Raw genomic sequence first — 27,937 nt, 5'->3', positions numbered from 1 at the left:
TGCCGCCCTCGCTCCTCCCCGGGCGGCCGAGGAGCCGCCGGTGGCCCCGGGCTGTGGCGCTGCGGTGCCGGGGCAGCCCCCGCGCCCGGTGTCCGCCGCCTGACGGGCGGGGCGGCGGGAGCGGCTCCGCCCCCGCTCGCTGCCAGGGCGGCCGAGGCAGCGGCCGCGCTGTCCGCGCTCGCCGCGCTCTCGCCCCGGGGCAGCAGCGCGCCGGGAGGATGCGAGTGGGCGCCGCGGGGCGAGGCGAGGGCGCGGGCGGCCGCGGCGTTGGGAGCTCCCGGCCCATCCGCCGCCCCCCCGCCCCGAAAGAAGTGCAGTAGTTTGTGAAGCGCAAGATGGCGGCGCGGCCGTGAGCGCAGGCGGCGGGCGGGCGGCGGCGCGGGCTGCGGGGGCGAGGCGGAGCGGCGCCGGCAGGTAGGGACTCGCTGAGGGGGGCTCTCGGCGCCAGGAGGCGGGAGGGCGACCCCGCTGCCCGGGGAGGCGCGCCCTGCGCCCGCCCCCGCTTCCCCCGGGAGCGGGCCGGGCGCTCTCCTCCGGTAGAGACGGGACAGCGCTGCCGCCCCGGGGCGGGGGCGGCTCCCGGCCAGCGGGGGCGGGCGGGCCAGGCCCGACGGGGACGGAGCCCGCGGGGTGGGCGCGGTGGGGCGGCCGCGCCCCGCCCGCCTCCCCATTGTCTGGCGGCGGCGCTGCCCCCGCGGCCGGGGGTCATCGCCCGTCGGGGGCGGCGGGCTCCGGGCGGGCAGGGGGAGGCAGAGCGCAGGCAGAGCCGTGGCATCCTTTGGAAGCGGAGTGTGCGTGACCCCCGACCCGGCCCGCAGCGGGGTCAAACCCCTCCGAGGACGGGCTCCTTTCCCTTTTCTTCTTCCTCCGCCCCGTGCCGGGAGCCTTCACGGGGCTTTGCTCGCCTCCGGGCGGAGGAAAATCCGTCTGACTCGTCAGTCAGAAAGGAGAATCGAGAAGTTCAATCCCGATGCGCTCAAAGGAGCCGGCGAGTTCCTGCCCGCTGTCACCGCTGGCGTTCAGGCGGACGGACGGACGGACAGACTGACGGCAGGCAGCGAGCCATGAAGTTCTGGCTCCAGAGTTATCTTGCATCCCGTGGCGTTGCGGTGCGGGGGCGAGCGAGAAGAAGCAGTACAGTGTATGTGCAGGCAAAGTTGGGGAAGATGTCTGGTTTACGCCTCTGAGGGTGCCTGGGTTTTGTGGTGCGTTCTGATGCTCAGCTCTCCCCTATACCAGGATGTGCAGCACTGGAAACCAACACCAACTTCGATAAACCATGTAATTGAGGCAGTTCTGGATCTCTGAAAGGACTCAGAGTATCTGCAATAGTGAATGTTATCTGGTAGGTACTTGCACTTTATTTCTGAGCTGCTTGGTAGCTTGAATAGTTAATGGAAAGATGAGGAAGTTTACTGTGTACAAAGTGTCACATAAAATAGCAAAGGCTGAGATGTCTCAGTCTGTAAGCTGGTATAGGTGCCACTTATTTTAAAAATAAGGCATATACAAGGAGGATATTGAGCATTTCCAAGTGCATATAAACATTGTGTAAATAAAAAGTGGATTTTGCTATGAAACTTGGTGCATGAAAACAAATATTTCCTCAAATGTAGGAATGAGAGGAGAATTTTAAGAGCTGTGCTGTTGGTTTTCACCAGCGGTCTTGTTTTTTTGTTTTTATTCAGAAGGATTTCATGCCAAAAAAAAGAAAGCTTGTAAGTACTTACAGAAACCCTGTTTAAAACAACCTGTGTGATGTAGACCAGAGGACTGCCCTGAATTAAGACCTCTTGGAGCAAAAATGCATAATTTAGAAACCCTTTTGTTACTTCAAACATTACCAGCAAGGCAGTCAATTCCACTGATGGTGTTAAATGAATTCCCCTGAGCGGATTAGAAGTAGATGCCATTTTGTATAACTGAAATTATTTGCTTTTAAATTTAGGCTAGTGGTTCTTGTATCTTGGCTGAAAAGACTGAAAAGCCTTCTGCTGTCAAATTTGGATAATGTGTATGTTTATTATGATTGTCCCCAAACTTGTCTTGGGAAAACATAGTACTTTGAGGTAGAGCTTTCCTTTGTGAGGCTTACTTTTCTACTTTCCTAATATTTCTTATGGATGTGTTCTGGATTATTACCTCTCTTGCAACACCTCTCTTGATGTGAGTGCATTACCTGGATCCAGTGTCCTGATATCTAGCCTTAATTGGGTTTGTTTATAACTGTTGTTTATTACAGAATAAACAATATTTATCACAAAGTTTGCCACAATGCTTGCTGTTGGAGACTTAGAGCTATGTGTTAAACAGTTCTCTCTTCCGTAGACTCTCCACACTGAAGAATTTCTATCAAATAATGGACTTTGTAATATTGCTAGGATTCCTTTTGTTCCTGATATACTCAGAAGGCAGTTTCTTGTGTCTTTTGCTTCACTGGGCCGTCTGTAGCATTTCAGTTAAGCTTACTGCTGTCACTGGGACTTTCCGTGGGTTTCCCACCATTTGTTTATATGTAGTCTGAGGAAAAATTTTGGGTTAACTTTCATCTAGTTGTGATTGGTGACCCATTTGTTTGTATGTAACTTTAGAAGAGTCTTATTTGAAAAAACATCATCTTTGAAATCAGATTCTTACGTCCTGAGTTCAGGATTTTTTGCAGCTTTACGGAGCTGGAACTTTTAAACCACATAAACCATGGACTTTTTTGTTTGTGAATAATAAATACAACCGAGGCACAATCCCTTGTAGCTAAGCTATGGCTAATCTTTATTTTGGTGATCAGTTTCTCTTTGCCTATAAAGCTGAGGTCTAGTAAAGATTTCATGGTATCAAATCCAGTATTTTTATGTTTTCTAATTTTTATAAACCCTGAGCTTGCTGTAAAATTTTCAGAATGATCAATGTGTTAAAATACTGTGTGATAACAGTTTTGGGGTCATGGCGTGAGGGAGTATTCTGAACATTTTTAGCTGAGTGCATGGACATGCTGTTCTCTTCTGTGTATAAATGGTCAATATTCCCTCTCCTTGTGCTTTAGATGCAGGGTCATTGATCCATAAATGTCCAAGATGGTTTGCTTCTGAGTTGTCAGGGACTTGTAAACAAGTGATGCAATTTTCATTTTAGTCCCATTTTCCCTTTTGTTTGCTTCCTATTTCCTAAATAGGCAGCAATAGTGAGTGTAGCATTCTACTTGTCTAGCTCCCCACTACCTGTCAGTAGTGTCACCTTTGCTGAATATACACCTCTAAGAATAAAATTTTCTGTTATTATTTAACTTTCTAATATTGTCAAATTAGGCATTAAAGGGATGTGACAACTTAAGTTTTCAGCATTATTAGTTCTATTAATACAAATGTACTGTCTTCTATTATTTTATTTCTATTCATCTTTTCTCATCTTTCTCTCTTTTCCCTTTTTTTTTCCTTTTTTAAATTTTTCATGGCTAGTTGAGGACTTTCCCAAATAGTCAAACCATTTTGCTGCATAAACAGGTCTTTCTTTTTCTGTGGAGGTGGAACCCACCAAAATGATACTTTTCCTTATCCTGTACCAACCAGATGGCATTTTATAATTCTGTGCCTTACACCACTTGCACTTGGTTCATTTCTAGTTCTGTGGTCTTTCTGTCAAGGAACTGGATGGAACTTCAGGGGGTCCACTGAGGTCTTTTTCATATCCTTCAGAGTTCAGTGAACTGTAATGTATTTCTTAAAAAGTATTAGTGGATCCTTTCTAACCAGCTTCAGAGATCAGCCCAAATTGAGCAGGAGTTGGCTATTGTCACTTGTTAGAAGGTGTGTACCACTCTTTTATCCTTAAGAGCTTTGAGATCATAGTAAATGTTAAGTTCAGTATAATTCACTTTAGAAGAGTATAATCTAAAGGGGAAGAATGTAGCCTACATTTATTATATCATTAAAATTGTAAGACACATTGACATGCTAAAGCACAGAAGACATGAAAATTGCTGCCGACTAAAGGAGGAGCAGATGTAGTGTGATTGGAGAACCTTCAGGAAAAATTGTAAAGGACTTTCAATATGCTACTGTTTGCACTTCTTGAAAGATCTAAAAGGTAGCAAAGAACTTGATGTTGTAAACATTCTTTAGCATAACCTCTGCTTGTGCCTGACAGGTCTAAAGGAACTTTATGTATTCTACTTCAAAAGAACAGGTTCCACATCATGTGTAGAGCCATTTAAGAAAGTGACTTTGGAATTCTAGGTTCACTCCATGCAACTTGGCCTTCTCTGGTGGTGTTTTGCAATATGCTGCTCACCTTCCTTGTCTAATGGTCTCATTAGGATTTGGAGGAACTTCACATGCTTTGAGGAGACCCACAATTTGAAACCATTGCTCAAGCAAGACTTGAGGGCTGACAGTTTTTTTTAGAGTGGGCAGACAGAACTGTGTAATGAGGCGTGTGTAACGCCAGCCCTCACTGCTTGGCAAAGCCAGCGTAGTTCTGTGAGCGCCAAATTCACCTCAGCAGACAGAAGGACAGAAATGAGCTTTTGAACTTTCTAATGGTTATGGTAACAGCTCCACATGTTCAGCATTCTGAATCTTCAGAGCATCTTCGAACCACATTTATTAGATGGAAAATAGCTGTTAGCTCACAATGAATTCTGTGGATTGGGTAATCATGGAGATTTTAGGCCTTGAATCATTGGTTATAAGTTAGGACTGTGATTTTTTTTAACATTGTCTTAGCTTAGAAAGTTGCTAAGAAATTCATAGATGGGGGTTTGTATAGTCCAAGGCAATCTTGGTGGAGGTCTCTAAGCTTGCCTTTCTTAAAGCTATGAAATAAGTTAACACAAAATATGGTACTAATGTTATTATTTCCCTCTCTGTGTTATAATGGAAAGACTTAGTATGTCAAAATGCTGTTGATTTTAAAACTCTCCTACTGGCTCTGTGCATGGATGTGAGGCTCTGTCTTGATAATTAGGTTAGTTGAGATCTAGGAATGTTGTATGTCTGAAAAAAAATAAGGGGGAAACCGTGGGGAAGGAGTCAGGAAAACAATTATTAACTACTTGACTATAAAATAGTGGAAGTAAAATGTTAGTTACAGCTGTGTGCTTCCTCAAAAACTCCAGATTTCTAGTCAATCTTTAGAATACCTTTGAAGTAGAAAGACACTGACTTTTTATACGTGGATCAGATGCCTTCAGCAAATCAGTGGTAGCTGAGAGTGCTCTGCAAGTCTAAGTTGTATCAGGAAGAGTTGGGCACTTGGCAGCAATTGCCGAGTGAGGTAGATGGAGCAGGCATGAAAGCTCAGGAGTTTCTGCTTCCCAGCAGGATTTTCAGCAAGGCAAAATGCATTTGTAGATGCAGTGGAATTTCTGGAGTGTTCAGCACTGCAAAATGTTTAGCCTTGTTTGCTATGTTGAATATTTAATGGCTCTCTGTCCTCCAAACTTCTCAGGGGAATCTGGTCTGACAAAAGATTCACCTAGAGTGTCATGTGAGTTTGGGTTTTTTGTTCATGGATCAGTTTGAGGAATTGACATCAATACAAGATCCTGGCATTGTAGGTATCTGCTTAAATATGATGTAAATACACACAGCTTCACTACTTATAGCTTATGAGTGTTTTTAAAATTTGACTTCTTAATACATTTTACTTAAATTTCTTGAAGGAATTTATTGGTGAATAGAGAACTAATTTTTTTATTGCATTAAGAGCAGTAATTTAGCATGGAAGAGACTACTTTTGGTGAGATTTTTGGCAGATGCCTACAACTTTGGGTGTTCTCTCAGTCCAAAACCATTCATTTTAACTCTGATTCTTGACAAGTAGCTTTTTTTCTTTTTTTAACTCTCTATTTCCTGGTTTCCGCCAGGGAAACTATGAGGCCTTGCTAATATCAGCTGTTTGTTTCTTTATGGGTAAAGGAGGGAAGAGATGGGAGATGTTAGGAGAAAAGAGTAGTATTGAAGAAAAGGAAGTTTACTTTTTCTACACATAGTAAAGAAATAATCACACACACACATCCTTAGAAAGATATATTAATCATTGTACATAAAACCCAGAGAGGGGGAAGTTCTACATCACTGTGGCATGCTGAAATTCAGATTCTTTTGTTTTGAAAGCTTTCCAGTATGTTAATATTTGCATGGATGATGACAGTGTGAGCACCATACTCTGATGTCACACACCCTGACAAAGAGTGGGGAATACTTTGACCGCAGTTTAAGCCAGATGCATATGGACACAAGGTAGTTCTAAGTTCAGAATTTGCAGCCATATGCTTCTTTATGTGAGTAAATATCCTATTTCTATATGTAATGCTCAATTACAGATAGTAATTACTATCTGAATTACTGAACAGGAGCCCTCTTTTTCACCAGCATCGTTTAAGCCCTGTTGCTGCAGAGAGCTGGTGAGAGAGAGAGGCTGAGGGTGAGAGCTCACTGGAGGGTTAGGACTGAAGATTGCTTTGCACCAGAGCAGCTTCTTCAGCACTACTTTGTGTGGAAAGATTCAGTCATTTCCACCCAAAGCAATGAAATAAAAAGCTCAGTCAGCCATTTCATCTTGAGATACCCCGCCCTCCAAAACAAATATTAAAAAGAAAATGTAGGTTTTGGCCCATGCATATATCACTAATTTCCACTGATTAAGTTGATGCTTGTAATTGGTGTCTAGACAGACTGTGTTTTGCAAAATATAAGTATCTTTTTAAAATTTCTGTAGAGAGAATGACAAGATTTATGTAATCTCTGATATTATATTTAACCCAATAACAGCTTGAAAAGGAGTCTGATTAGCTTACCTTTGTCCTAGATTCAGTTTTAATATCTAATGTTTAAATGGAGGGGGGATTGATCTTTATTCTTAATGATTCGTGCAGCCTCAAAGCACAGTGGTTTCTAGTTGTGTGCTGCCTTTCCCACTGGGGAATGCAAACAAAAGAACAATAATTTCAGACTCCTCCTTCAGTTTCCAAGAGAACCTTAGCTGCTCAGGGATAGCTTTGAATTTTAAAAGCATCTTTCTTCCAAATTATGTATTGATTGCACACAAAATAGCAGTGCTCTAATATGCAATTTAAAACAAATGCATGATGGTGCTCATTTGTTTTTAATGCTGCTTTTTCCAGCAGAAAAACAAAAAGAGGATTCTATTCCCATAAACCAGTCTTGCAAAATCCTTACAAACATTTATTAGTCTAGACACAAAATATTCTCACCCAGCCTCAGCTTGACGATGACAAAAAAAAAAAGCAAGCTAATATTGTCCTTGGCTGTAAAAAAGGAAAAGAAGGAAAAAATGAAAAAGCTTGCCCCAGGCTAGTGAACCAGTAACATTTTGCTGGGGCTGCTTACAACAACAGATGCATCTTATTCCCATGGGGTTTCCAGGCCTGCCTATTTTCTATGCTAAACTTGGACACTCTTACAAACATTCTCTTTTGGGTACCACACCCCAGTCATATCCTGGGCTCTTCTGATTTGGTTGATTTAATAATGATATGTTCGTCTTACCTCTCCTGACCACTCTTTGTATTTCCCTGTCTCCCCCAGATATCATTTAACTAATGCATTAATTCAAAACCAGTCCTAATAAATGGAACCCAGAATAATGGAAATAGGTGATTTGATCATAGCTTGAATCTGAACATAGGGAACCCTGGTATAAATGATTTCTCCTGATCTTGAGTTGAATTTATGCTTTCGATAACTTTTGTAAATGGCACGTGCTTCTCATTGTTTGATATTGTGGTTGTTTGCAGAGGTTTTTTTGTAAAGGGATAAATTATATCAGGGATTACTTTATCTCAATATACACTCAGATAATTAATTTTTACTTCTGTCATTTTCCTAGGAAAAAGTGAACTATGCATATCTTGTTTTTCAGTTAATTATTAGTTTCTGTTTTTCTAAATTTATGTCTAACTACATTTGATTGAAAATTAAAATTTAGCTTAAAATGCACCTGAATGGCATAACATGTCTGTATTACTAAACTACTGTAAATATATAACATATCTAAGAGTACATTTATTTAAACATGGCTTTTTTTTTAACGTATTGATTTGTGAGATAAATAATTATACTTTTTTAATACTCCCTAGAGGAAATTTATTGTTTCTATGATGACATATCCATGTCTGTTAAGATTTTAGCCCTGGCAGAGTTTATCCTTAAGCCCGAATTGGAGATCTTACACAGAAAAAATGTACTCCTGCTTTTTAAAGTTTGGGTCAGGAACTTCTGTCATTCAGGAAATAATTTCTACCTTCACTCAGTGCAGATGTCTACAAAGTGAATTTCTGTGTATACGGTTAGTTGTTAACTGCCAATAATTCAGTGTTTTCATAGAGAATTTCCAACTTAAGTAAAAGCCTTTAAGTAAAAAAGTCATGACATGAACTAAAACTAGCCGTTATAATAGCGATTTTTTTTTAAGTCCTTTTATTCCATTTATAAAAACTTAGCTGTTTACAATTAGAACAGAACTTCTGGCAATAATTGCTGCTCTTAATGATTATGTCTGATTTAATGTCAGTAAATAAGATAGGTGTTTCTTCTTTGAGGGAATGTGTTCAGTGTGTTCTTGAAACATTAATGTGAATTAACAGAATCTTTCTGTTTAAAACTTACAGGCTAAATAATAGGTGGTTTAAACATAATACTGATTCTTCTCTTCTTCTTCCTCCCCCCAAACTGCTGTGCTGTTTTGTGCTGTGTAATGTTTTTGTAGGCTTTTCTGTTACCTCTTACATGTGTTTTATCAACACATACAGTATTCCTTTAAAAATTTTACTGCTCATTCTCATTTAAATCAGTGAGAGTATGATTTTGACGCTAGGATATTTAGTTTAAAACAGAACTAATCAGTTTTTCTTATGGTGTTTAAATCTAATGAAAAAAAAAAGCCAGCTCCACAGCTATTAAAGTACACTGTTTTGGTTAACTCCGTATTTTCCACTTAAATCATGTTGTGCTAATTTTCCGCCATTATACTTGAGAGACACAGAGTGAAAGAGGGCAGTCTGTTTTCGGTGATCCGTTCTCTTACTTCCCTGCCAGGACTGAACATGGGAGGTTTGTGTTTCTCCTGCAGGAGTGACTCACATGACAGGCGGCTCCAGCAGAGCAGGGCAAAAGGTGCAGCCTCCAGCTTTCCTCAGCCAGTGGCTCCCAAACTGGGGATTGTCCTCTCCAGGGCTCAGAGCAGTGACGAGAGGGGTCATGTGTCTGGCACAGATTAAGTCACAGAGGTCAGGTTCACAGTCAAAGTTTAGGGCATTAGCCTGGGAAACAGTGGAACAGGGAGCCGGCCTGGTGAAAGACTTGTTGATTCTTTGCTGCTGCATTGAAGGCCTTTGTTCAGGTGAGCTGGGAGCAGCGTGGGACTGCAGGGCACCAGGCCCAGCAGCGCCTGTGGAGCCTGTGAAATGCTGTAACTGCAAACCTCCTGTTCCTGTGCCATGGGCCCAGATGCTTGTTCTGATCTGCTGACTCTTCATTACCCCATGGTAACTTGAGTACACAGTCACCTCTCAGCCTTCTGCAGTGACTGTACTTCAGATTCATCTTTCCAATCCACACGTTGTACTTGAAAGCCTCTGCAGTCCCCTGTCTTTTACCTTTTTTGTCACTGGGCTGATAGGCAGTAAACAATGTTTATCTACTCTGTGGATGAATGATGGGGGCATGGGGTGGGGGGGTGAGGAAATTGGTCTTGTCACACATAGAATAAGACATTATCTCCCACAGAAATCAGCGGGAGTATCCAAGGAGTACAGTACAGTACTCAGCAGGGGCGTGGAGTCACGTCACTGTTGCAAATAAAAATGCTTTGCTTTTCACAAAGGTTAACTTGGTACACAGTGATATTTTACTAGATAATTGAGACCTGCAGAGAGTGTTTATGCAGGCAGCTTGGACTATCTTCTTTTTTCTTTGTTATATGCTCGAGCATTTCAAAATCCTGAGGAGAAACATTCGAGTAGAAGGGACTTTTGAAGATCGTTTAGTTCAGCCTCCTGCTCAAAGCAAAGTTACCTGTGATGGTAGATATAGCTGTTCAGGGTCTTACCAAGTTTTCAAAACTTGCAAGGATGGAAATTCCTTAAAAATCCTAAGCAGATTTTTACACTCTCCAGACAACTGGTTACAATTCCTCGCCAGTGCTGAAGTGCTGTTGCTCCACTATCACTATGCCCCTAAAGTCATCTGCAGCAGACGTAGAGTATGTTGGTGTTGCAAGGAAAGACAAGCCTGAGTGAGCTTGCTATTCTCACCCTGGTCCTGGCAGTAATTCAGTGCTGCACTGGGAAAACTTGCATTTAGACCAAGTACTCTGAATACAGAGAGGAGAAGTTCAATGTTGTATTTTGTCTTGTGAATATGCTGTTCCATGACCAGCATTGTTTGGATCAAGTCAGAGGATAGCATCACAGAGAACTTCTATAAGGTCAGCTGTACTTGCAAGCATGAACATAAAATTCTTCTTCATTTTTCCACTATGGAGTAGTCTGCCCATAAGGAGTAGGTCAATTCTTTGTTGTGTCTGTTCTTATGCAATTCAGTTTACAGTTGTAAACCTGTTATATGACACTGGAAACATTCTGGGGCACCTTAAAAAGAACCTTATAAAATACCAGATCTGAAGTAAAATTTTTTGCAAACTGGAGATGCAAATCACGTGCCATTGAACAAAAAGGACTTTTTATGCACTCTGCACTCCTTGGCCTTCTCACAAAGTGGAAGCAGACCTGCAAGACTGGGTGAGGTTTTAAGGAGAACATGGGGTGGGAAGCAAGCAAGGGGATCCAAGGTACACAGGAAAGGTTCTGAGCAAGCACATTTGAGGAAAAGCTCATAGCGGACCAAGTGGTAGAGGAGATTCTAAAGAGCGGTTGAAACCTCGAAAATGTGCCTTACAGTCTTCATCTTGACATGGGATTGTGTAGATCTGATTTTTTTTACTTTTCAATTGACACTCCAAATCCTTGCTTTTTACTCATTCATAAAACACTGGTTCATACAAACACTGTGTTAATACATTTGTTTCAAGTATTTTGAGATCCTTTACAAGTTATTTAAATTATGGGTCTGTGTTCTGGTGTATGCATATCTGTGTGGATGTGTGGAGCATATAGCAGTGTGTATTAATGTGACCTGGTCAGTTCACTCCAAGTCCCTGTTTTCAGTTTCTTATGATAGTTGAAATGAGAATTTCTCACATTGTTTGTGTCTTGAGGCTGCTTTTATTCTCTGTTCATTCAGGGGAACATTAGGTGGTTCAAGAGTAAAATTAACAGAGTGAGGAGGGAAGCAAGGAGCGGAAGAAAGACAATCTCCATGAAAAAGCCATATTATCTTTCTTTTTCTGAGCAGCTCTGTGCCTCAGGGATTGGACATAGGAACTTGAAATTTGGCAAGGATCTGGCCTTGAGGTCTGAGAAATGCATTCCACTGTTAAAAAAAAAGAAAAAGGCAGAATTGTGAGTCATAATGTATCACTACCTTTTTGTATCCAAGGTAGAATTTGCACGATGTTTTATCACCTGCTCTTGATCATGCTTTTATGCCTGTCATGCACATCTGCAGACTGCTGTAAACCACCTTTATTTAATGGATTCTCCTTCTCTGTCTGTCTAGCTTCTTGTACTGTCATGCATCAAGGTAGTTCTTAACCTGATGCTTCTCCTTGGGCTTCTGCAAATGCCACTGGCCTAGCAGAAGCTGTAAAAACATTGGGAGCTGGAAGCTCTGAGACCCAGTCCTACTTTTTAAGAGTAGAGTGCTACTAATACTCTTATTTGCTGTTGAGAAGTACCGTTTTGAGCGGTGACAGCCAAGTATTAATGAAAGCAGAAAGCAGCCAATGTGAAATCTGGTTTCCAGTGTGATGAGGGCTCGTACAGTTCCTTGGCATCAGTGGAGGAGGGGAGAGGAGAGCGAGACAATCTGTGCTGGGCTGTGTCACCTCGAAACCGCGGGGGTTCCTGCTCAGCACCAGCGATGACTCGGCAGTGAGTTGGGCTGTCTAGTGAAGACACCATCTGTGGGACTGCAGCTTGGGGCTCTGGAGAAGCTGAGAGGTGTCAGGGGACGTGAACTCCAGGAAGTTGAAGGAAGGTCTTGTACTTGGAGCACTGGACTAGGGCCTGGGAAAATGAATGTCTCTAGAAATTTTTCATCTGGAAGAACAAAAAAAAAAGGTAGAATGAGGTTGAAAGAAGTGTTTTGTGAAGTCATATGTGTGCCAGATTGTTTAATTTTGAAGAAGGAAATCCCATGATAATAAAACCTTTTGTTTTGGTGTTTTAAGGGCAAACATTTTGATAAACAGTTTTAAAAATTAATAATTTCTTACTGTTCTACTTTTTTTAAAGCCAACATGAAGCATTTGGAGGGTTGAATTAAATGTTTATTCAATGCAGAACACATTAAAATTTCTCTTCCTATCAGTAATTTATTTCTTCATCCTTTCTGTTTTGTATATAACAGCACAGCAATTAAAACAAAATAGAGCTGCAACTATGCTAAGAAAAAATTCCCCGACTCTGCTGCCATTTTATTTGGTATGATAAGCATTTACACAAGTCTGATACTCACTTTCAGAAACAGTCATGCAGAGATGTCTGACATTAAAAGTACTGAGTGCTCACAGTTTGAACTGGACACTTCAGAGTCAATAAAATAAAGGTCTGCCTATGTGAGTGTAGCTGCCAAGGTGTCTGTATCACACAAAAAATACCTGTGTGTGACTGAGGAGCAGAGACATGCACCATTCATGCTAAAGGTACCTCTTGGTCAGTGCAGCCTGATCTTTAAGTACTGGAGATGTTTGGTCCTTAGCTTTATATTATCAGATATAAAACCTGGTTACGGCTTTCTGTACCAAAAACAGGGACAGAAGTTACTGTGCTCTCCACAGAGGTACCTGGGCTAAATTGTGCAATAGAGAAAGATAATGTAGGTCATTTAGCAGTTGCTTCTGGCATTTACTTTGATGGAACTGCATGTTACCCATTAAAACCAGTACTGAGAGGAAGTAACTGAGGAAGTCCAGTCACATGTCCTGTGGCAGGCTCCCTTCAGCCTCTGCTGGGCTTTGTGACAGCTTTCCAGTGTTCCATCACGGGTTTGGCGTTGGCACAGCCTGGAGCTCTGCGTGGGCACTACAGCTTTTGGTGCTTGCCTCCCTCATTACCAGTCCTAATGCAGCGTGGACCCTAAGTGGGCCTTATCTTTGTAACACATGAGGGCTTCTGCTGAAATCAGTTTGACAAGTTTCACTCCCATGCTAGGTTAGTACTGGGCCTTATTTAAAAAGAGGAATCAAATGTGAATATTGCAGAATTAACAGAGATACAGCTTTATTTTGGAGTCATAAGCAGTAAAGCTCTCTGAACTTTGCAGATAATGAGCAACTGAAGAAAATGGCACTGCAACAAAGTCCTTCACCCTTCTCACTGAGAGGCAGCACAGATCAGAGTGTATTAGCCTATACTGAGCTCTGCAGAATAGTTTCTGACATAGATACATCTACTCTGAAAAATGGTAGTAGAAGGAGGCTAAACAGAGGAGCAACAATTGGATATTGTCATGAGTTATAAGAAGGCAGCGTTTCCTGTGTGAAGTTGTAGGCAATTTGTAATCTAGGTGGATTTAAAAGTTAGAAGCAGGTTCTATTGCTTCATCTTCTCCTGAGCCACTCTCTGCATATCCTTAAAATCACATTACATGGAGTTGGATTTTTTTTGGCTTTCCCTGCATGCTAGATGGAAGATAGAGAAAGCACGGAGCAATGCCTTTTCAGAAAGCATACACCCTGAACACACAGTGAATGTTTTCTGTAAACTCATTTACTTTTTTTGCTGCATCAGCTACTCCTCTTTGGGGGAGGGAAGGAGGAAGTGAATGAAAAAAAATTCTGGAAGCAGGTTCTTTCATGTTTGTCTTCTATGGTCAGCTCTATGTCTTTTCCTTCCCAAATTGTAATTAAGTGGCAGAAGGTTTCTGCCTCCATTTAGAAAACACTTACATAAGTCTTCATCCAAATCTGCTATAAAGACAACTTTAAATGTTGAATTCCACTCTGGAATAAATCTGTATTAATATAATTATTAATTGGGATTGCTAACTGTTCATGTTTCTTAAGAACAGTGTCCTGAGAAATTGCATGCTGAAAGATAAAATATCAGATTCTGGACTTGCAAGCCTGCTCTTGCTGGTTTATGTTCCTAGAACAACATGTGTTTCATGGGCCGATTTGCTAGGAATATCAATTCTGTGAAAATCTGAGGTGAAATTACAGAAGGGGATTGCAGTGTAAATAATTGAAAGTTTTTCTTCAGATTCCTTTACTAAAAAATGCTGCTTTTGGCATAAAATAAACACCCGAATTCTTCAATTGGAAACCAAATTGCACAATGCAATGTCAATATTTACAAGGAGGGATAAAAAGAGAAAATCTTTCACAATATTTTGTCACATACTTGACCTTAAGGTATGTAAGGGACAAGCAAAAGCATTCTCTGAACCATTAGTGATGACCTTCATGAATTCATGGAATATGAGGGAAGTCTCAGTGGCCTTGAGACAGCTAAGCACAAGATTGCCCAGTATTAACCAAGGGAAATGCTTGAGCAGAGAACACATAGTGAATCTCAGGTCAGTTAAAGGGATGATTCCCAGCTCAGTACAGGAAGAACTTACTAAAAACCAGTCTGTAAGAACCTCGAGAATTGTAACAAGGTTCTTAGAAAGGTGGATATGGCAAAACCACACTGTTACTTCATTTTTTGTTGGAGTCATTGGCCTACTGGTGCAGAATGTTGCAGACCTTACTGAAGTTCAGCTGTGTTGCAAGGTCCCACACACTCCTGTAAGCAGAACAAGAGAGGTATTGTAGAGGAAATGAAGATTCCAAGGATGATGCATAATTGGTTGGATAAACTACACAACTGTGAGTTTTCATAATCCACTGCTAAATTGAGAGAAATGTCAAAAGGGTGCTACAGGTGGAATAATCACATTAGCTCCAGGGAGGAGGGAATGGAGGTTTCTGCCAAGTCTGTAGAGGAAAGAAGGCTGGGAAGGGTTGCAGGCATCTCACTTTGTTAAGATTTTACTGAATGCTGTCATAGCTCTTCATAGCCATGAATTAAACAGGGTTTTGACATCACAGCATCCTTTAAACAAAAAACCAAAACATTTTACACAGTATAGTCAGAAGAGCACAGATGCAGCTTTCTTTTTCTGAGACCTGAAATGTGTTGCTATCTTGGTAAACAGAGGAGGGACACAATAACCTGCCTATGCACCATAAACAAAACTGAAGCACAGCAGAGATGCGATACAGATTTAGCTAAATGCCCGCAGGTGCTGCAATTGCACATAGACCTGTTGGCCTACAGGCACTGTGAACACTACTGGGTACATGAGGAGACTGGAGAAGAACATTTATTGATTTGTTGAACAGGTTTCCCATTTTATTCCTTATCTCCGGCCTTGCCTTCAGCATTCTTCAATACTGTCAGATCAAATGCTGCTTTCACTTGTGCTCCGTGCCATGCCAGAATGGGACCCTTGGCAGACACCTAAGTTCACTCAGACTGCCCTGTGTATAGATCCTGTGTGCTGTGCTAGGGATGAGGCACTACTGAGTACCACAATCACTTCTCAAAATGCAACTTCAGTCAGCAAAACTAGCTGTTAAGCTGCTTTTTAAAACAGCCATTTCTGCCATTTCTGAAATTTTACTCAAAATCGCAGAAACATTAGGTAATACCACCCAGCTCTTCCCCCAGAGCATTGCTCAACGTTGTCTTGGCAGTTGTCTTCCCTTTTGTCAAGAGCCCTCCAGCCCCACAGAGAAGCAGCACAGTTAATAATGCTCTACCTCTTGTCCCTTGGGACACTGTGACAAATGGATCTGTTTAGCTTTGCTTCATGGTTCTCTTGCTGCAAGGAGAAATGAGGTGGCCTGCAATAGGTACTTTGTACATACATGAAAATAAATATCTTTGCACTTCTGTGCTCAGTTTTACAGACTGCCACTATTAACTTGTGGAAGAAGGATATCTTTCTACTCCAGTACCATTAAATAATTGTCATCCTGGAATGATGATTACCCAAGATTTATTAAGCATTTTCAGTGTCCTTAAGGCCATGTAACCATATCCTTGGCATAAAAAGCATATCATGTGAGGCTCTGCACTTTGGATGTAGTCACAGATGTAGTGCAGAGGGTGACTGTTAAAAACATTTAAGGAGGATATTTATGAAGCAGTAAGGTGACACACAGCTTAAAAAACAGGACTTATGGAGCAGCACTGGGTGGCAACTATGGATGAACACTTTTCTTTTTTGCCTAAAGAAAAATTGTGAAGCTAAGGCTTCTGCTTGGGATATCAGTCTTTAATGCTTTTTCTCTCTGTTATAATTTACACAATCAGTCATGTCTCTGTTAACGCATAGAGGCATGAAAACAGATTTTAGTTAATTGCCAGGTGCTAGCGATCAACTTTTATTGGTTTGGGACTGGTCTTCAATTGGAGAATGACATTTGGGAAGCTAGGAAGAAAGGATAGTTGTCATTTGTATGTCAGAGTGCCTTAAAAAGACATTGTTTTGCCTGTTTTCAGAGATGGAAGAAAGGCCTTGCACATGATTGTGCTTGCATGTATAATGCAATAGAAAAACACTCCAAACTTGCCTTTTCTGGTACACTTCACATGACAGAGGCAGCAGTGGAGATGTTGTACTGGGCTCAAGTTAGTGATCGGAAGGACTTGAGCTCACAGAACAGTCCCGAGTTGTCGTAGCTTAGGCAAAGCAGTCCACGGGCAAGACTGACATCAGCACTGTGCCAAGTAAAAGGCTTCTGAAGCAAGGGAAACAGTCAGGAAGTTACCTGCTTTACACCATTCTGTTGTTTAGGTCTGTCACTGTTTCACATCATTAACAGGAACTGAAACAAATTTCAGTCTGTAATAAGTGGATTGGATTTTGCCTTTCTTATCTTAGCTCCAACCATCTCTTCTTGGAATGGGTCTGCTGGTTTCAGGGGATGAGCAGTGGCACACTAAACCCCAAAGGACTGAATTACCTTAAACATAATATGTAGCAAAATAAAGGTTATTATTTAAATTAAACTAATTCCACTGTCTCTTCTTTACTACAGGTGGTGGATGTGGACTTTAAAACAGTGTGTCTCAACATCTCATCCTCAACTATTTTTAATCTGATTGCACTACGAAAGAAAAGCTGCTAATGGGATAAATGTTGAGACTTTACAAGAACTGACTTGAAGTACCGAAAGCCATTACTATTATTATTATTATTACTGTTATTAATCAAGAAGAGCTTGAAGCTAAGTCTGTATCTGACCAGTCGTTATAATTCTCACAGTAACAGTCATGGCAAGTAAACGAAAATCAACAACACCCTGCATGGTCTTAGCCAATGAGCAGGATCCAGATCTAGAAATGGTATCAGACTTGGAGGAAGGACCACCTGTGCTCACGGCAGCAGATAACCCTACAGCAGAGAGTGTAACAAGTGATGAGGATGTTCATGAATATGTGGATTCAGACAATAAGAAAAACACAAATAAAGTAGAAGGTGGTTATGAGTGTAAATACTGTACTTTTCAAACTCCAGATCTCAATATGTTTACTTTTCATGTGGATTCAGAACACCCCAACGTAGTATTAAATTCATCCTACGTTTGTTTAGAATGTAATTTCCTTACCAAAAGATATGATGCCCTCTCAGAACATAATCTGAAGCACCACCCTGGAGAGGAGAATTTTAAATTGACTATGGTGAAACGTAATAACCAGACAATCTTTGAACAGACAGTAAATGATCTCACTTTTGATGGGAGTTTTGTTAGAGAAGAAAATGCTGGACAGGCTGACTCTTCTGAGGTCCCCTCATCAGGGATCTCCATTAGCAAAACTCCTATCATGAAAATGATGAAAAACAAATCTGAGGCTAAACGTATTGCGGTTTTCCACAATGTAGTTGATGACATTCCTGGTGAAGAAAAGGGAACTGAAAATGAGCCAAACTCTGAAGAAGCAGTAGAAAACCCCCCACCGTCAGTTTCTGAGTCAAAACCAAGCCATTCAGTTGTTTGCAGTGCTGCAGATGTGGCTGCTGCAGTAGTGACCCCAGCACCAGTGCTTCAGCCTGGAGTGGCACAGGTTATAACAGCTGTTACAGCTCCACAGAACTCAAACCTGATTCCAAAAGTACTAATACCTGTAAATAGCATTCCAGCCTATAACACTGCTTTGGATAACAATCCTCTTTTGCTTAACACCTACAACAAATTCCCGTATCCAACCATGTCAGAAATCACTGTTCTTTCCTCTCAAGCTAAGTACACAGAAGAGCAGATTAAAATATGGTTTTCTGCCCAGCGTCTGAAACACGGAGTGAGTTGGACGCCAGAGGAGGTGGAGGAAGCAAGGAGGAAACAATTTAATGGCACAGTGCATACTGTGCCACAGACAATTACTGTTATTCCAGCACACATTTCAGCCGCTAGCAATGGTTTACCTTCAATTTTACAGACATGCCAAATAGTCGGTCAGCCAGGACTTGTCCTCACTCAAGTTGCAGGTACAAATACGTTACCAGTAACAGCCCCAATAGCTTTGACTGTAGCAGGAGTCCCAAACCAGACACAGTTACAGAAGAGTCAGATTCACAGTGCTCAGCCTATTGCAGAAACCAAACAAGTAGCTGCAATTCCAGCCCCTCAGCCTATCAAAAATGAATCCACACTGATGAATCCTGACTCCTTCGGCATCCGAGCAAAAAAAACTAAGGAACAACTGGCAGAATTGAAAGTCAGCTACCTTAAAAACCAGTTTCCTCAAGACTCAGAAATTGTTAGACTTATGAAAATAACAGGCCTCACTAAAGGAGAGATCAAAAAGTGGTTCAGTGATACACGCTACAATCAGAGGAACTCAAAGAATAATCATGGGATTCATCTGAACAGTGATTCATGTGCCACCATTGTTATTGATTCAAGTGATGAAATGAATGAATCTCCAACAGGAGTCACTCCACAGAGCAAGTCATCTTGGGGTACTTTTCCTGATTTCACCCCACAGAAATTCAAAGAGAAGACTTCTGAACAGCTGCAAGTCCTCCAAGCAAGTTTTCTTAATAACTCTGTCCTTACTGAGGAAGAGATGAATAGGTTAAGAGCCCAAACAAAACTGACCAGGAGAGAGATTGATGCCTGGTTTGCAGAAAAAAGGAAATCAAATGTCTTGAAGGAAGAGGGAGCTGACATAAATGAAAGCAATGCTGGCAGCTCAAAAGACGAGTCTGGAGAAACATCTGTGGGAGATGGAGCAGCAGGAGCAAAATCAGGGTGTGCCACTTCAAGCAAAATAGGCAAAAAATCACCAGAGCAGTTGCACATGCTCAAAAGTTCCTTTGTCCGTACTCAGTGGCCATCTCCACAAGAATACAACAAGCTGGCAGAAGAAACTGGGCTTCCAAGATCAGAAATTGTGAGCTGGTTTGGAGATACTCGCTATGCCTGGAAAAATGGTGGATTGAAATGGTATTACTATTACCAGAGTGCCAGTGCAAACAGTCTGAATGGCCAAGGCTTTGCAAGGAAGAGAGGGAGAGGAAGACCAAAAGGGAGGGGGAGAGGGAGGCCTCGAGGGAGGCCTCGGGGAAGCAAGAGGTTAAATTGCTGGGACAGAGGTGTGTCTGTCATAAAATTTAAAACTGGAACAGCAATCCTGAAGGACTATTATATGAAGCACAAATTCCTTAATGAGCAAGACCTTGATGAACTGGTAGCCAAATCTCACATGGGATATGAGCAGGTCAGAGAATGGTTTGCAGAAAGGCAAAGAAGATTAGAACTTGGAATAGAGCTGTTTGATGAGAATGAGGAGGAAGAAGAAATGCTGGATGATCAGGAGGATGAGGAAGAAACAGATGATAGTGATACTTGGGAACCCCCCAGACATGTTAAACGTAAACTTTCAAAAACAGACTGATGTACAATTTGGAATTTGGGGGCCAAAAACCTATGAATTAGGTTTGATGTTACAGTGAAGAGCCAAATGATTTTTCATGGCCTTCAGTTTAGCAAGCAGCTGCTTAGCATCTTCCTTCCACCTAAGAGTACATGGGCAAGATGCTACCTGTGCAGGCAAGAACTGTTTGCTTTGTTGCTACAAGAGATGAACATCCTCGTGCCTGGCCTGGGACAGGGGGTTACAAATCAGATCAAATTCAGCTCCTCCTTTTCCACACTACTGATGGGAAGGTTCATGTTCATCATACACTTGACTGCTTCTCAATATTTAATTGCCTTATGTTGTTTAATTCCAAAAAACACAGACACTTTTTTTTGTTGTTGCTGTAAGAGAACATTGCCTGCGTGTGAAGGAGGAAAACACAAAAATATTAGATGTCTTTTTGCAAACATCACTTCATCTGAAAGGTTTCAAGGCTTGGGTTATTTCTTAAGGAAAGCGTTGAAAACAAAAGAGAAGGGGAAAAGTGTGACAAAAGGAACCAATGAACCTAGGGGTGAGGATTGATTGGTTTAAGAAAATAAGGTGATATCTGCACCTTTTGCATATCTTCGGAGTGTTTTGGGTTTACAGAACTTGGACTGAAATGTTCCTTGTTGATAATTATGAGCTAACTGAATGAGTCCAATGCTAGAAGATGCTTTTTGTTACAGTTAATCAGTGTATCCCACATCAAGCTAATTTAAATGCCTGACAGACTTGATGCAGTTAATAGTAACACTCATTTCTACCTTGTGCATTCTTTCCTTTGTTGGAAATGGTATAAGAAGTATCTATATTTCTAGCAAAAAATAATAATTTCTTGAAATCTGACACTGAGTTTTAAGGTTAACATAAGACAAAAACTGCCTAAAAGTTTAGAGTTGCTTAGGGGTTTGTAAGAATACACAGATAAAGAGATGAAAAGCATATTTTGGTGCTAGTAAGAAAGGTTTTCAAGTAAGTTGTGGCAATGACATGATGTTTAATTCACAAACAAAATGAAGTTATATGGCTTTTAGATGCTTAGTAATTACAAACATGATAGTGTTGAATTGTTCTTCAGTGATAGCTCAGTCAAGTGATTTGTGTGCAGGTTTACCTGTAAAACATCCTAATTGAACTCAACATTGTGCTGATTGCTCCTAGGACTGCTGGGTGGGTGAACACACTTATTTCTGGAGGGAGGTTGATCTACCTGAACTGAACTCCAGAAGTAGTTTAATCTGATATAAAACATTCCCATCTTAAATAAGTGTATATAAAATAGAAAAAAAAAGAGCTATTTGGTGTCAATACCATGAAGCCATAGTGCAGTTTGAATTAGCAACTTAAGAACAATGGGCCAAATTCACACAAATTAGTTTAGGTGGATGTTTGGCATCCTAGAGAACTGATACTCTGAGGAAGACTACTTTGTATTCTTACTACTGCCAGCCTGCATTTTTAGGGATAAGTTACTTTATATTTAGATGTCAAAAGAGGGTGATGAATTGGTGTTGCTGTCACCAGCATTGCCTGCTTTTACATTGGCACTAATGGAACGAATACTAGCAATCTCCTTTTGCACATCTGTCAGCATCTTCTCTGTAGGCTTCTGCATCTGATGACTAATGAGGACAGATTAGTGCAGAGAAAATGGAACCTAATGTCTCCCCATCTTCAAGAACCTATTCTAGAATTTTAGAATTAGTCTTTCTTCTGGACTGTGATAACTGTCAAAAAAACCCAAGAAAGCCCTTTTAGTCATGATTTTCTGAAGCAGAGGAGTCCCTGTTAGATCTGGTTTTCATATCTGATTGTGGGTGAAGCCCAGGCTAAAATAAGAAAGGGAATAGTGTCTGACAAAAAATATTGTTAACCTCCCAGATCTTCCTCTCTGGACTCTTGTAGCTGCCCTTTTGCTCACAGATTGAATAAGCTCCCTACACTGCAGGAGGATGTTTCATATGAAAGCCATTTACTGGGTGAGCTCTTCTGACTGTTTTAAGATTATTGGAGAGAAAAAGGCAATAGCTTAGGGTGTATGTCATGTATTGGATGATGAAACTATTCCCTGGCATCCAAGGCTCAAGTTGGTGAGACACAGTGGCTAGCATTGCTAGAGAGGAATAACCAGGAATCCCTCAATTTAACTTTGGAGTGGGGCAGAAGCAAACCCATGTTTGTCAGCATATTGCACGAGAGTGTTTGTGACTCTGCATGTGCAGTGGTACGAGAGAGATCAAGATCTGGCCTTTTCAGCATGGGGTTGGGAGGGATTCTCATTTGTGTGGTAATTGTGTGGATGATAGTAATAGTGTGCTGTTGTAGATGCCAGCAGATACAAGACTCATGCTAGTTTCAAGCTCTGTTGGGAATACAGGGTCAAAAATCTCTGCTTGCTGAGTAGGAAAGAACAAAGCTAGAAAGAAAATATGCTATTTTTAAGTTTCCAAAAATATTAAACCAAATCCTTGGGAATATGCCTCTAGCAAGAAAAATCTGGAGTTGGCTTAATCCTTGAAGTTGACCCAGAATTAATTTTCTTAAAAAAAACCCCAAAAACCCAAAGCAACCAAGCAGTCTGTCCAAATAAATATCTCCATTTTTGTTATCAGAGACTTATTTAGGTTAGCTAGGAATTCTTTCTTTTAAAAATGGGGGGAAATACAAAGATCCAAATTAATTACATGATTAAACTGGAATATTTTCCACTTTGGCAGTGGTCTAACACTCACCTACAATGGTAGGCCTTAGCACATCTGGTCTGAAAAACACAGGAAGAGGAAATACATTGTTTATCAGACTAAATATAGTTGTATTGGAGATCTCCTTTCAGTAGAATGGTCAGAGACAGTAGCTGATGCATACTGTGCCAGATTTTCGGTTGTTGTAAATTAGAGTTCCATGTATTCCACTGGTTATACCAGTATTTACAGCCTAATGAGAAAATTTTTTGCAGAACATAAAATTTAAATTAAATCATATTCTGTGGATCAGCTAATGGGAGATGCAGAGTCTACACATAGCATGTTGGGCTACATGAATATTTTAAGCCTTTCAGTTGTGCCAAGGATGAGGAAAATCTGGGTGGGTTCAGCCTGAAGACAGAAGTTGTATGCATTCATTTTTGCCCATGGTCTGACTGTTATTTCAGTTTGAACAGAGTCCATTAATTACCAGTCTGTTTCATGTTTACAGCATGTGTACATTTGCACTGCATACTGGGAGAGAGGCAAACTCCTTTCAGAGGCTTCCTGCATCAGGACTGACAGGGGAAGCATTGGAAAGTGCTGTGGTCAGTTGTATCTGTGATTTATGGTCATGGCTGGTGGGAACTCAAAGCTACTGGTAACAGTGGTTTAGCCCAGATTCATCTCAGCCACCCTTAGGCTGCTGTGGGCACTGTACACACTGTACACTGTCACTGAGAGGAACAGAAATGGCCTGGTGGGCGGAAAGGATATGGCACCTTCTCATTCTACCAGTCACATCCAGGAAACCCCCTGAACTTAAGCACATAAGCAAGTGTCTTAATTTATTATGATTCTGAGCACCTCTGTGCTTATCAGCAGTGCATCCCTGCAAGCCTGGCTCCTTCTTAAAGTTTATGCACACCTGCAAGGTGTTTTAGGAGCCATTTGGACTGAGTTATACTGGAAGTAGGAAAGGAAGGGGAAAGAAAATACATCTGCCCAGGAGTAAGTGTCCATGTGACTTTTTTTGATTTTCCTGCATGGTAAGGACTGTGTCTAGATGAACTTGTGGTATGTTTTCTGTATTTCTGTGGAGCTTCACCTCTTAGGTTTTTATGAACTTATTATGAGCCAGGCTTCAGTGATTATCACTGACATTGAGATGAAGAAACTCTGATCTTGCTTAGATCTTACCTCTGGGTGGCTGATTTCTCAGTCTTCGTTGGGACCACTATGTCAGAATTCAGTTGTGAGCATCAGTTCCTTTAGAGCTAAGCTAGTACATTTCTCTTCATCTGCTGTTTCTGCCAGGACTACCTACTCTCATGATGCCAGTTGTGCTGTCTCTGGAATAAAGAATAAAGAGAGAATGCAGATAATCCTGTGCCAGAATAGAGAGGGAAAAGAGCTAAAAGACAGAAAGCAGTGTTACAACCAGGGGCAACATCCACCTTCACAGTATTGTCCTGCTTCATGGCATGTTTCATCCTCACTTCCGAGTGCATTGAAAGAGCACAGTTCCATCTTAAACAGTGCTGTCTTCCCAGTATCACCTCTCAATGACCCCAGAGTTAATGTTGGAAAAAAATAAGTCAGGCCTGTATTCCCCTGGAGGTTTGAATGAACTAACAGTGCTGGCTTGTATGAAGTGAACAGAAGGGAAAACGCAGAAGTTTTGAAGGCTCTGACTTCTGCCTGCCTTGTGGAATTTACTTTTCTAGAAGTTGATAAGCAAAACAAGTTTAACTCCTTCTGTTCTGACAGAAAAAGTAAATTTTTACAGTCACTCCTTTTTAGCACATAGAAATCTTTTCCTTTGAAAGCAAAGAAGAGGAAAGATACTTAGTACCTGATTATTAGAATTTAGTGTATTATCTCTAATGCACTATAGCAAATTAGGCCATGCCCTTTTTTAACCTTATCTGGTACCATGCTGAAAACTGCTTTTTCATTCCATTATGGACTATAATTCATAACTCAAAAGTTACTGACTGTAACTTTGATTATTGGGAAACTCATGCAATGTCCACACATGACACGAAATAATTTTCTAATGGATGATTTGCTCACCTTGAATAAAAGCAGATCTTCTTTTGCTCTCCAAGAAATGCTTGAGGCAGGCAAATGCACTCCCTTCCCCTCTACGGATTAAAGAAATGATTTCTGGATCCCATACAGAGTGATTCATGGCTGTACATGGTCCCCATTGGCCAGAAAGCCCAAAGATGCAGACATTCTCCTCCTCTGTTTTCCTCTAAAATGAGAGCACAGCAGTAACTCTGACAACTGATATCTGGCTGCTGAGTAACCAGGCTGTGGTTTAAGGTGGGGAGCGTTTTTCCTTTTGCACTTAATGGAGTACTGTGTATTCAGGCTGGATGTCAGTATTTGCTTCTGTAAATATGGTAGTACCAATTTGCGTCCTCCACCTGAGTCCAATACCTGTCTATATTCATATCTCCCAAGGAGAGAAGATAATCTTTAAGCTTCTGTAGTATTAAATATCCCTGCCCAAACCTGAAGGCACAAAAATAGAGTGCAATGAAATATAGCTATTTAATTTATTTTTTCTTTGAAAACAATTTTGCTTGCATTGAGTAGTAATAGAGAGATAGTATCAATGACCAGAGAACAGTAAAACTTTTAAGAATTGTTTATAATACCTGGATGATGATGTAACTTAAAGATGGAAAGGGCTAGAAGACGATTCAGTTCCCTACACTGAACAGTGCTGGGTTACGTCTGTATTCTCCATCCAGCTTGAGATATCCTAAGATAAGTAGATTTACCAAGAAACATGACACAAACTTACCAGGTCAAGTTACTTGAGGTTTGCTGATGTATTAAAATTTTGTAGGAATATATTTTGAAATAAGAATTTAAACAGAAGGTGAAAAATCCCCTTAATGGCTACTAACACACAATAACTTGAATTTCTGCATTTTTCCCCACTTCTAAAAAGGGATATTTTGAAGCACAGGTCGGTTATAGCCAGTATTTCCAAGTTTAATGATTGGAGTTCTTGGGGATTTTTCTCCTTCTGCAGTGAAGAGCATCTGCACCTTTTCAGTGAACAGTCATAACAAAACCAACTCACACATTATAAAATGTAGAGGGATAACTGAGCATCCTGTAGCACTTTTCATGAATTAAGGTGGGATTTGTCTGATGCATGTTGATGTCTGCACTGGGGCAAGACACTGCAGGTAGTCAGCACAGCAGGGAATGCAAACCTGTTCATCCTGCATGCCTGGAGTCACTCAGAGGAACTGCACCCCAGCTCCATTGACTTAACCTGACTTGCAGGCAGCTGCTGACACTGCAGACATCTGACATTACAGGGAGAGATCTTCTGGCTGGATTGCAGCACTGATCTTTAGGTTGTGGTTGTGGTTAGAAATGGTACTGACCTCTGCTTCCAAGTTCATGCTTGTTGGGAAATGAGGCCTTTGGTTTTCTTTCTTTTCTTTAGAGCAGCACTACAGTGGTGGATAAAGTAACTGATTCTTGGTTATAATACTGTGGCATAAAAATGCTTTGGGTTTTCTCAAGTATTTTAGAGATAAGGTTACTGTGTGAACATTGGACTGTGCATAACCTAGAATGTGTTAGGACACATAATATTTGTGTCCCAGTTGATGAAAGTATTTCCTTATACTTACTCAATACTAGATACCTATCATAAAACTGTCCCTAAAGAATCTGCTAGAATGACAGAAGAGTCAGGTCCTCATCTATGCTATGAAATGATCAACCACAAGAGCTCCGCTGTGATTTCAGAATGTTCCATCTTCCAGTTTCAGCTTACAAAAGTATTTCCAACCCTGCATAGTTGGCTATCTGCATGTATGCTTACAGTCTGTACAGAAATGCACTAAAATGAGTTGCCCTACCTGGGAAGGCTTTATATTGTATAGAAAATGTGGCACTAGGTACTGCTCTTCATGTGCACAGGAGAGTTAACAGGTGTCAGTCTCGTTTACAGAAATGATGGCGCTTTGCAATTTTCTATAATATATTGCAATATATTTAAATGTCCTGTTTGACATGTGAAATGAAATTAAGTTAATGCATTGTTATGTATTTGGAGTATGAAGAAGATGATTCACTAACGACCAGCAAGGTTTTTAGAAAGGTGTCCAGTATGTAGCCGTCTGTGTGATCTGTCTGGTGTACGTGATATTAAAGGAAGCAACAATACTGTCACTGTTCAGAATGAAGAGTTTCTTTTGAATGATGCAATAGCTTACAATGTCTTTCCTTTGTAGCTGCCCAGTGTGGTGAAGGGGAAGCAATTCTTGAAAAATTTCAAGATAACTGGTTAACTGTGAATGGGCCTAATCTTTCGTGAAACCAAGAAAATTTTTGGACACACACAGGACTTGAATACTCAAAAGGATTGGAACTTAGTGTTGTGCCAAAGTTAAACTACTGCAGTTGGCAGTTCTGCACTGTAAATAGAAGACTGATTAAAAGACAGCTTGTAAAATCAAATTTTAATACAGTAGGTTTTTATTCTGATACATGATGGAAACATTCTGTTTTAGACCTTTTCTGAAGAGGCTTCAGTGACCACTAGATTTTGTCCTCTTATATTTTGTTTGGCCTAATACTATATGTTTTAGTAAGATGGGCTTTATTGCCTGTGTTCTTTGATATGTGATTAAGCTTATAGCTTTGAGTGACCAAACATTTTACAGAGTAAAAGTTCTTAGAAACAGTATAATGTAACTGATATTTCTGTGTCTTATTTATCAGGCTCTGCACAAACTTGGAAAGTTGTGCTGGACTTGTACAACTCGTATATGGGAACGCAGCATACTTCTGGATATTACAAACCTAAGCCTTTGTGGCTGTATGGACCTTGTCTTTGGATTTATTTTTGTTATTTTTTTGAGGCAAAGAAACGAATGGATGCTGCTGTAAAATATTTGTAATATTGCCATTATTTCTTTCTGTAGCAATTACTGCTTTTGCTTCAACAGATAAAGAAAATAAATCAGAGATAGAAAAATCCTAAAGACGCTGGTAGAAGAAAGGATCATGTGAGAACTTCTGAAAATAAACTTTGTACCAAAAATTTGAAAACAGAAATAATGGAATAAATGTCTCCTTACTGAGTGTGTGTGGTTTTAAGAGGTGGTGTAGAAATCGGGAATCACGTCTGTATGAAAATGTCACAAACCAGATCTTCTCAAATATCATTTTC

At 40.9% G+C, this 27,937-nt stretch overlaps 2 protein-coding genes across 5 annotated transcripts in view; both read left to right on the top strand.

Annotated features, from left to right (window-relative positions):
• Positions 1–115: 115 nt before the first annotated feature.
• The window catches only part of C1H8orf76 (chromosome 1 C8orf76 homolog), a gene marked incomplete at its 5' end in the record, with an annotated part of 42,962 nt that continues 15,140 nt past the window's right edge, over positions 116–27,937 (top strand). Inside the window, one exon of the mRNA XM_014870139.2 lies at positions 116–414. Coding sequence (XP_014725625.2) covers positions 116–414 — 299 coding nt within the window. The remainder of the gene's footprint in view (positions 415–27,937) is intronic.
• On the top strand, positions 344–27,822 carry ZHX1 (zinc fingers and homeoboxes 1). 4 transcript variants are annotated; one of them, XM_088178956.1, is made up of 4 exons: positions 375–414; positions 1,240–1,345; positions 17,170–20,567; positions 26,997–27,822. In XM_088178956.1, the coding sequence occupies exon 3, from the start codon at positions 17,405–17,407 to the stop codon at positions 20,027–20,029; it is 2,625 nt and encodes an 874-aa protein (XP_088035082.1). In that variant the 5' UTR covers positions 375–414; positions 1,240–1,345; positions 17,170–17,404; the 3' UTR covers positions 20,030–20,567; positions 26,997–27,822. The 4 variants fall into 4 exon arrangements, with proteins under 4 accessions (XP_088035088.1, XP_088035082.1, XP_088035077.1 ...); XM_088178958.1 differs by lacking the exon at positions 375–414 and adding an exon at positions 1,123–1,141; XM_088178962.1 differs by lacking the exon at positions 1,240–1,345 and having other exon boundaries at positions 344–414.

Source organism: Sturnus vulgaris, chromosome 1, assembly GCF_052056855.1.
Source record: "Sturnus vulgaris isolate bStuVul1 chromosome 1, bStuVul1.hap1, whole genome shotgun sequence".
Taxonomy (NCBI): Eukaryota; Metazoa; Chordata; class Aves; order Passeriformes; family Sturnidae; genus Sturnus; species Sturnus vulgaris.
Note: the sequence above shows the minus strand (reverse complement) of the source record. Positions and strands in the feature narration are given on the sequence as shown.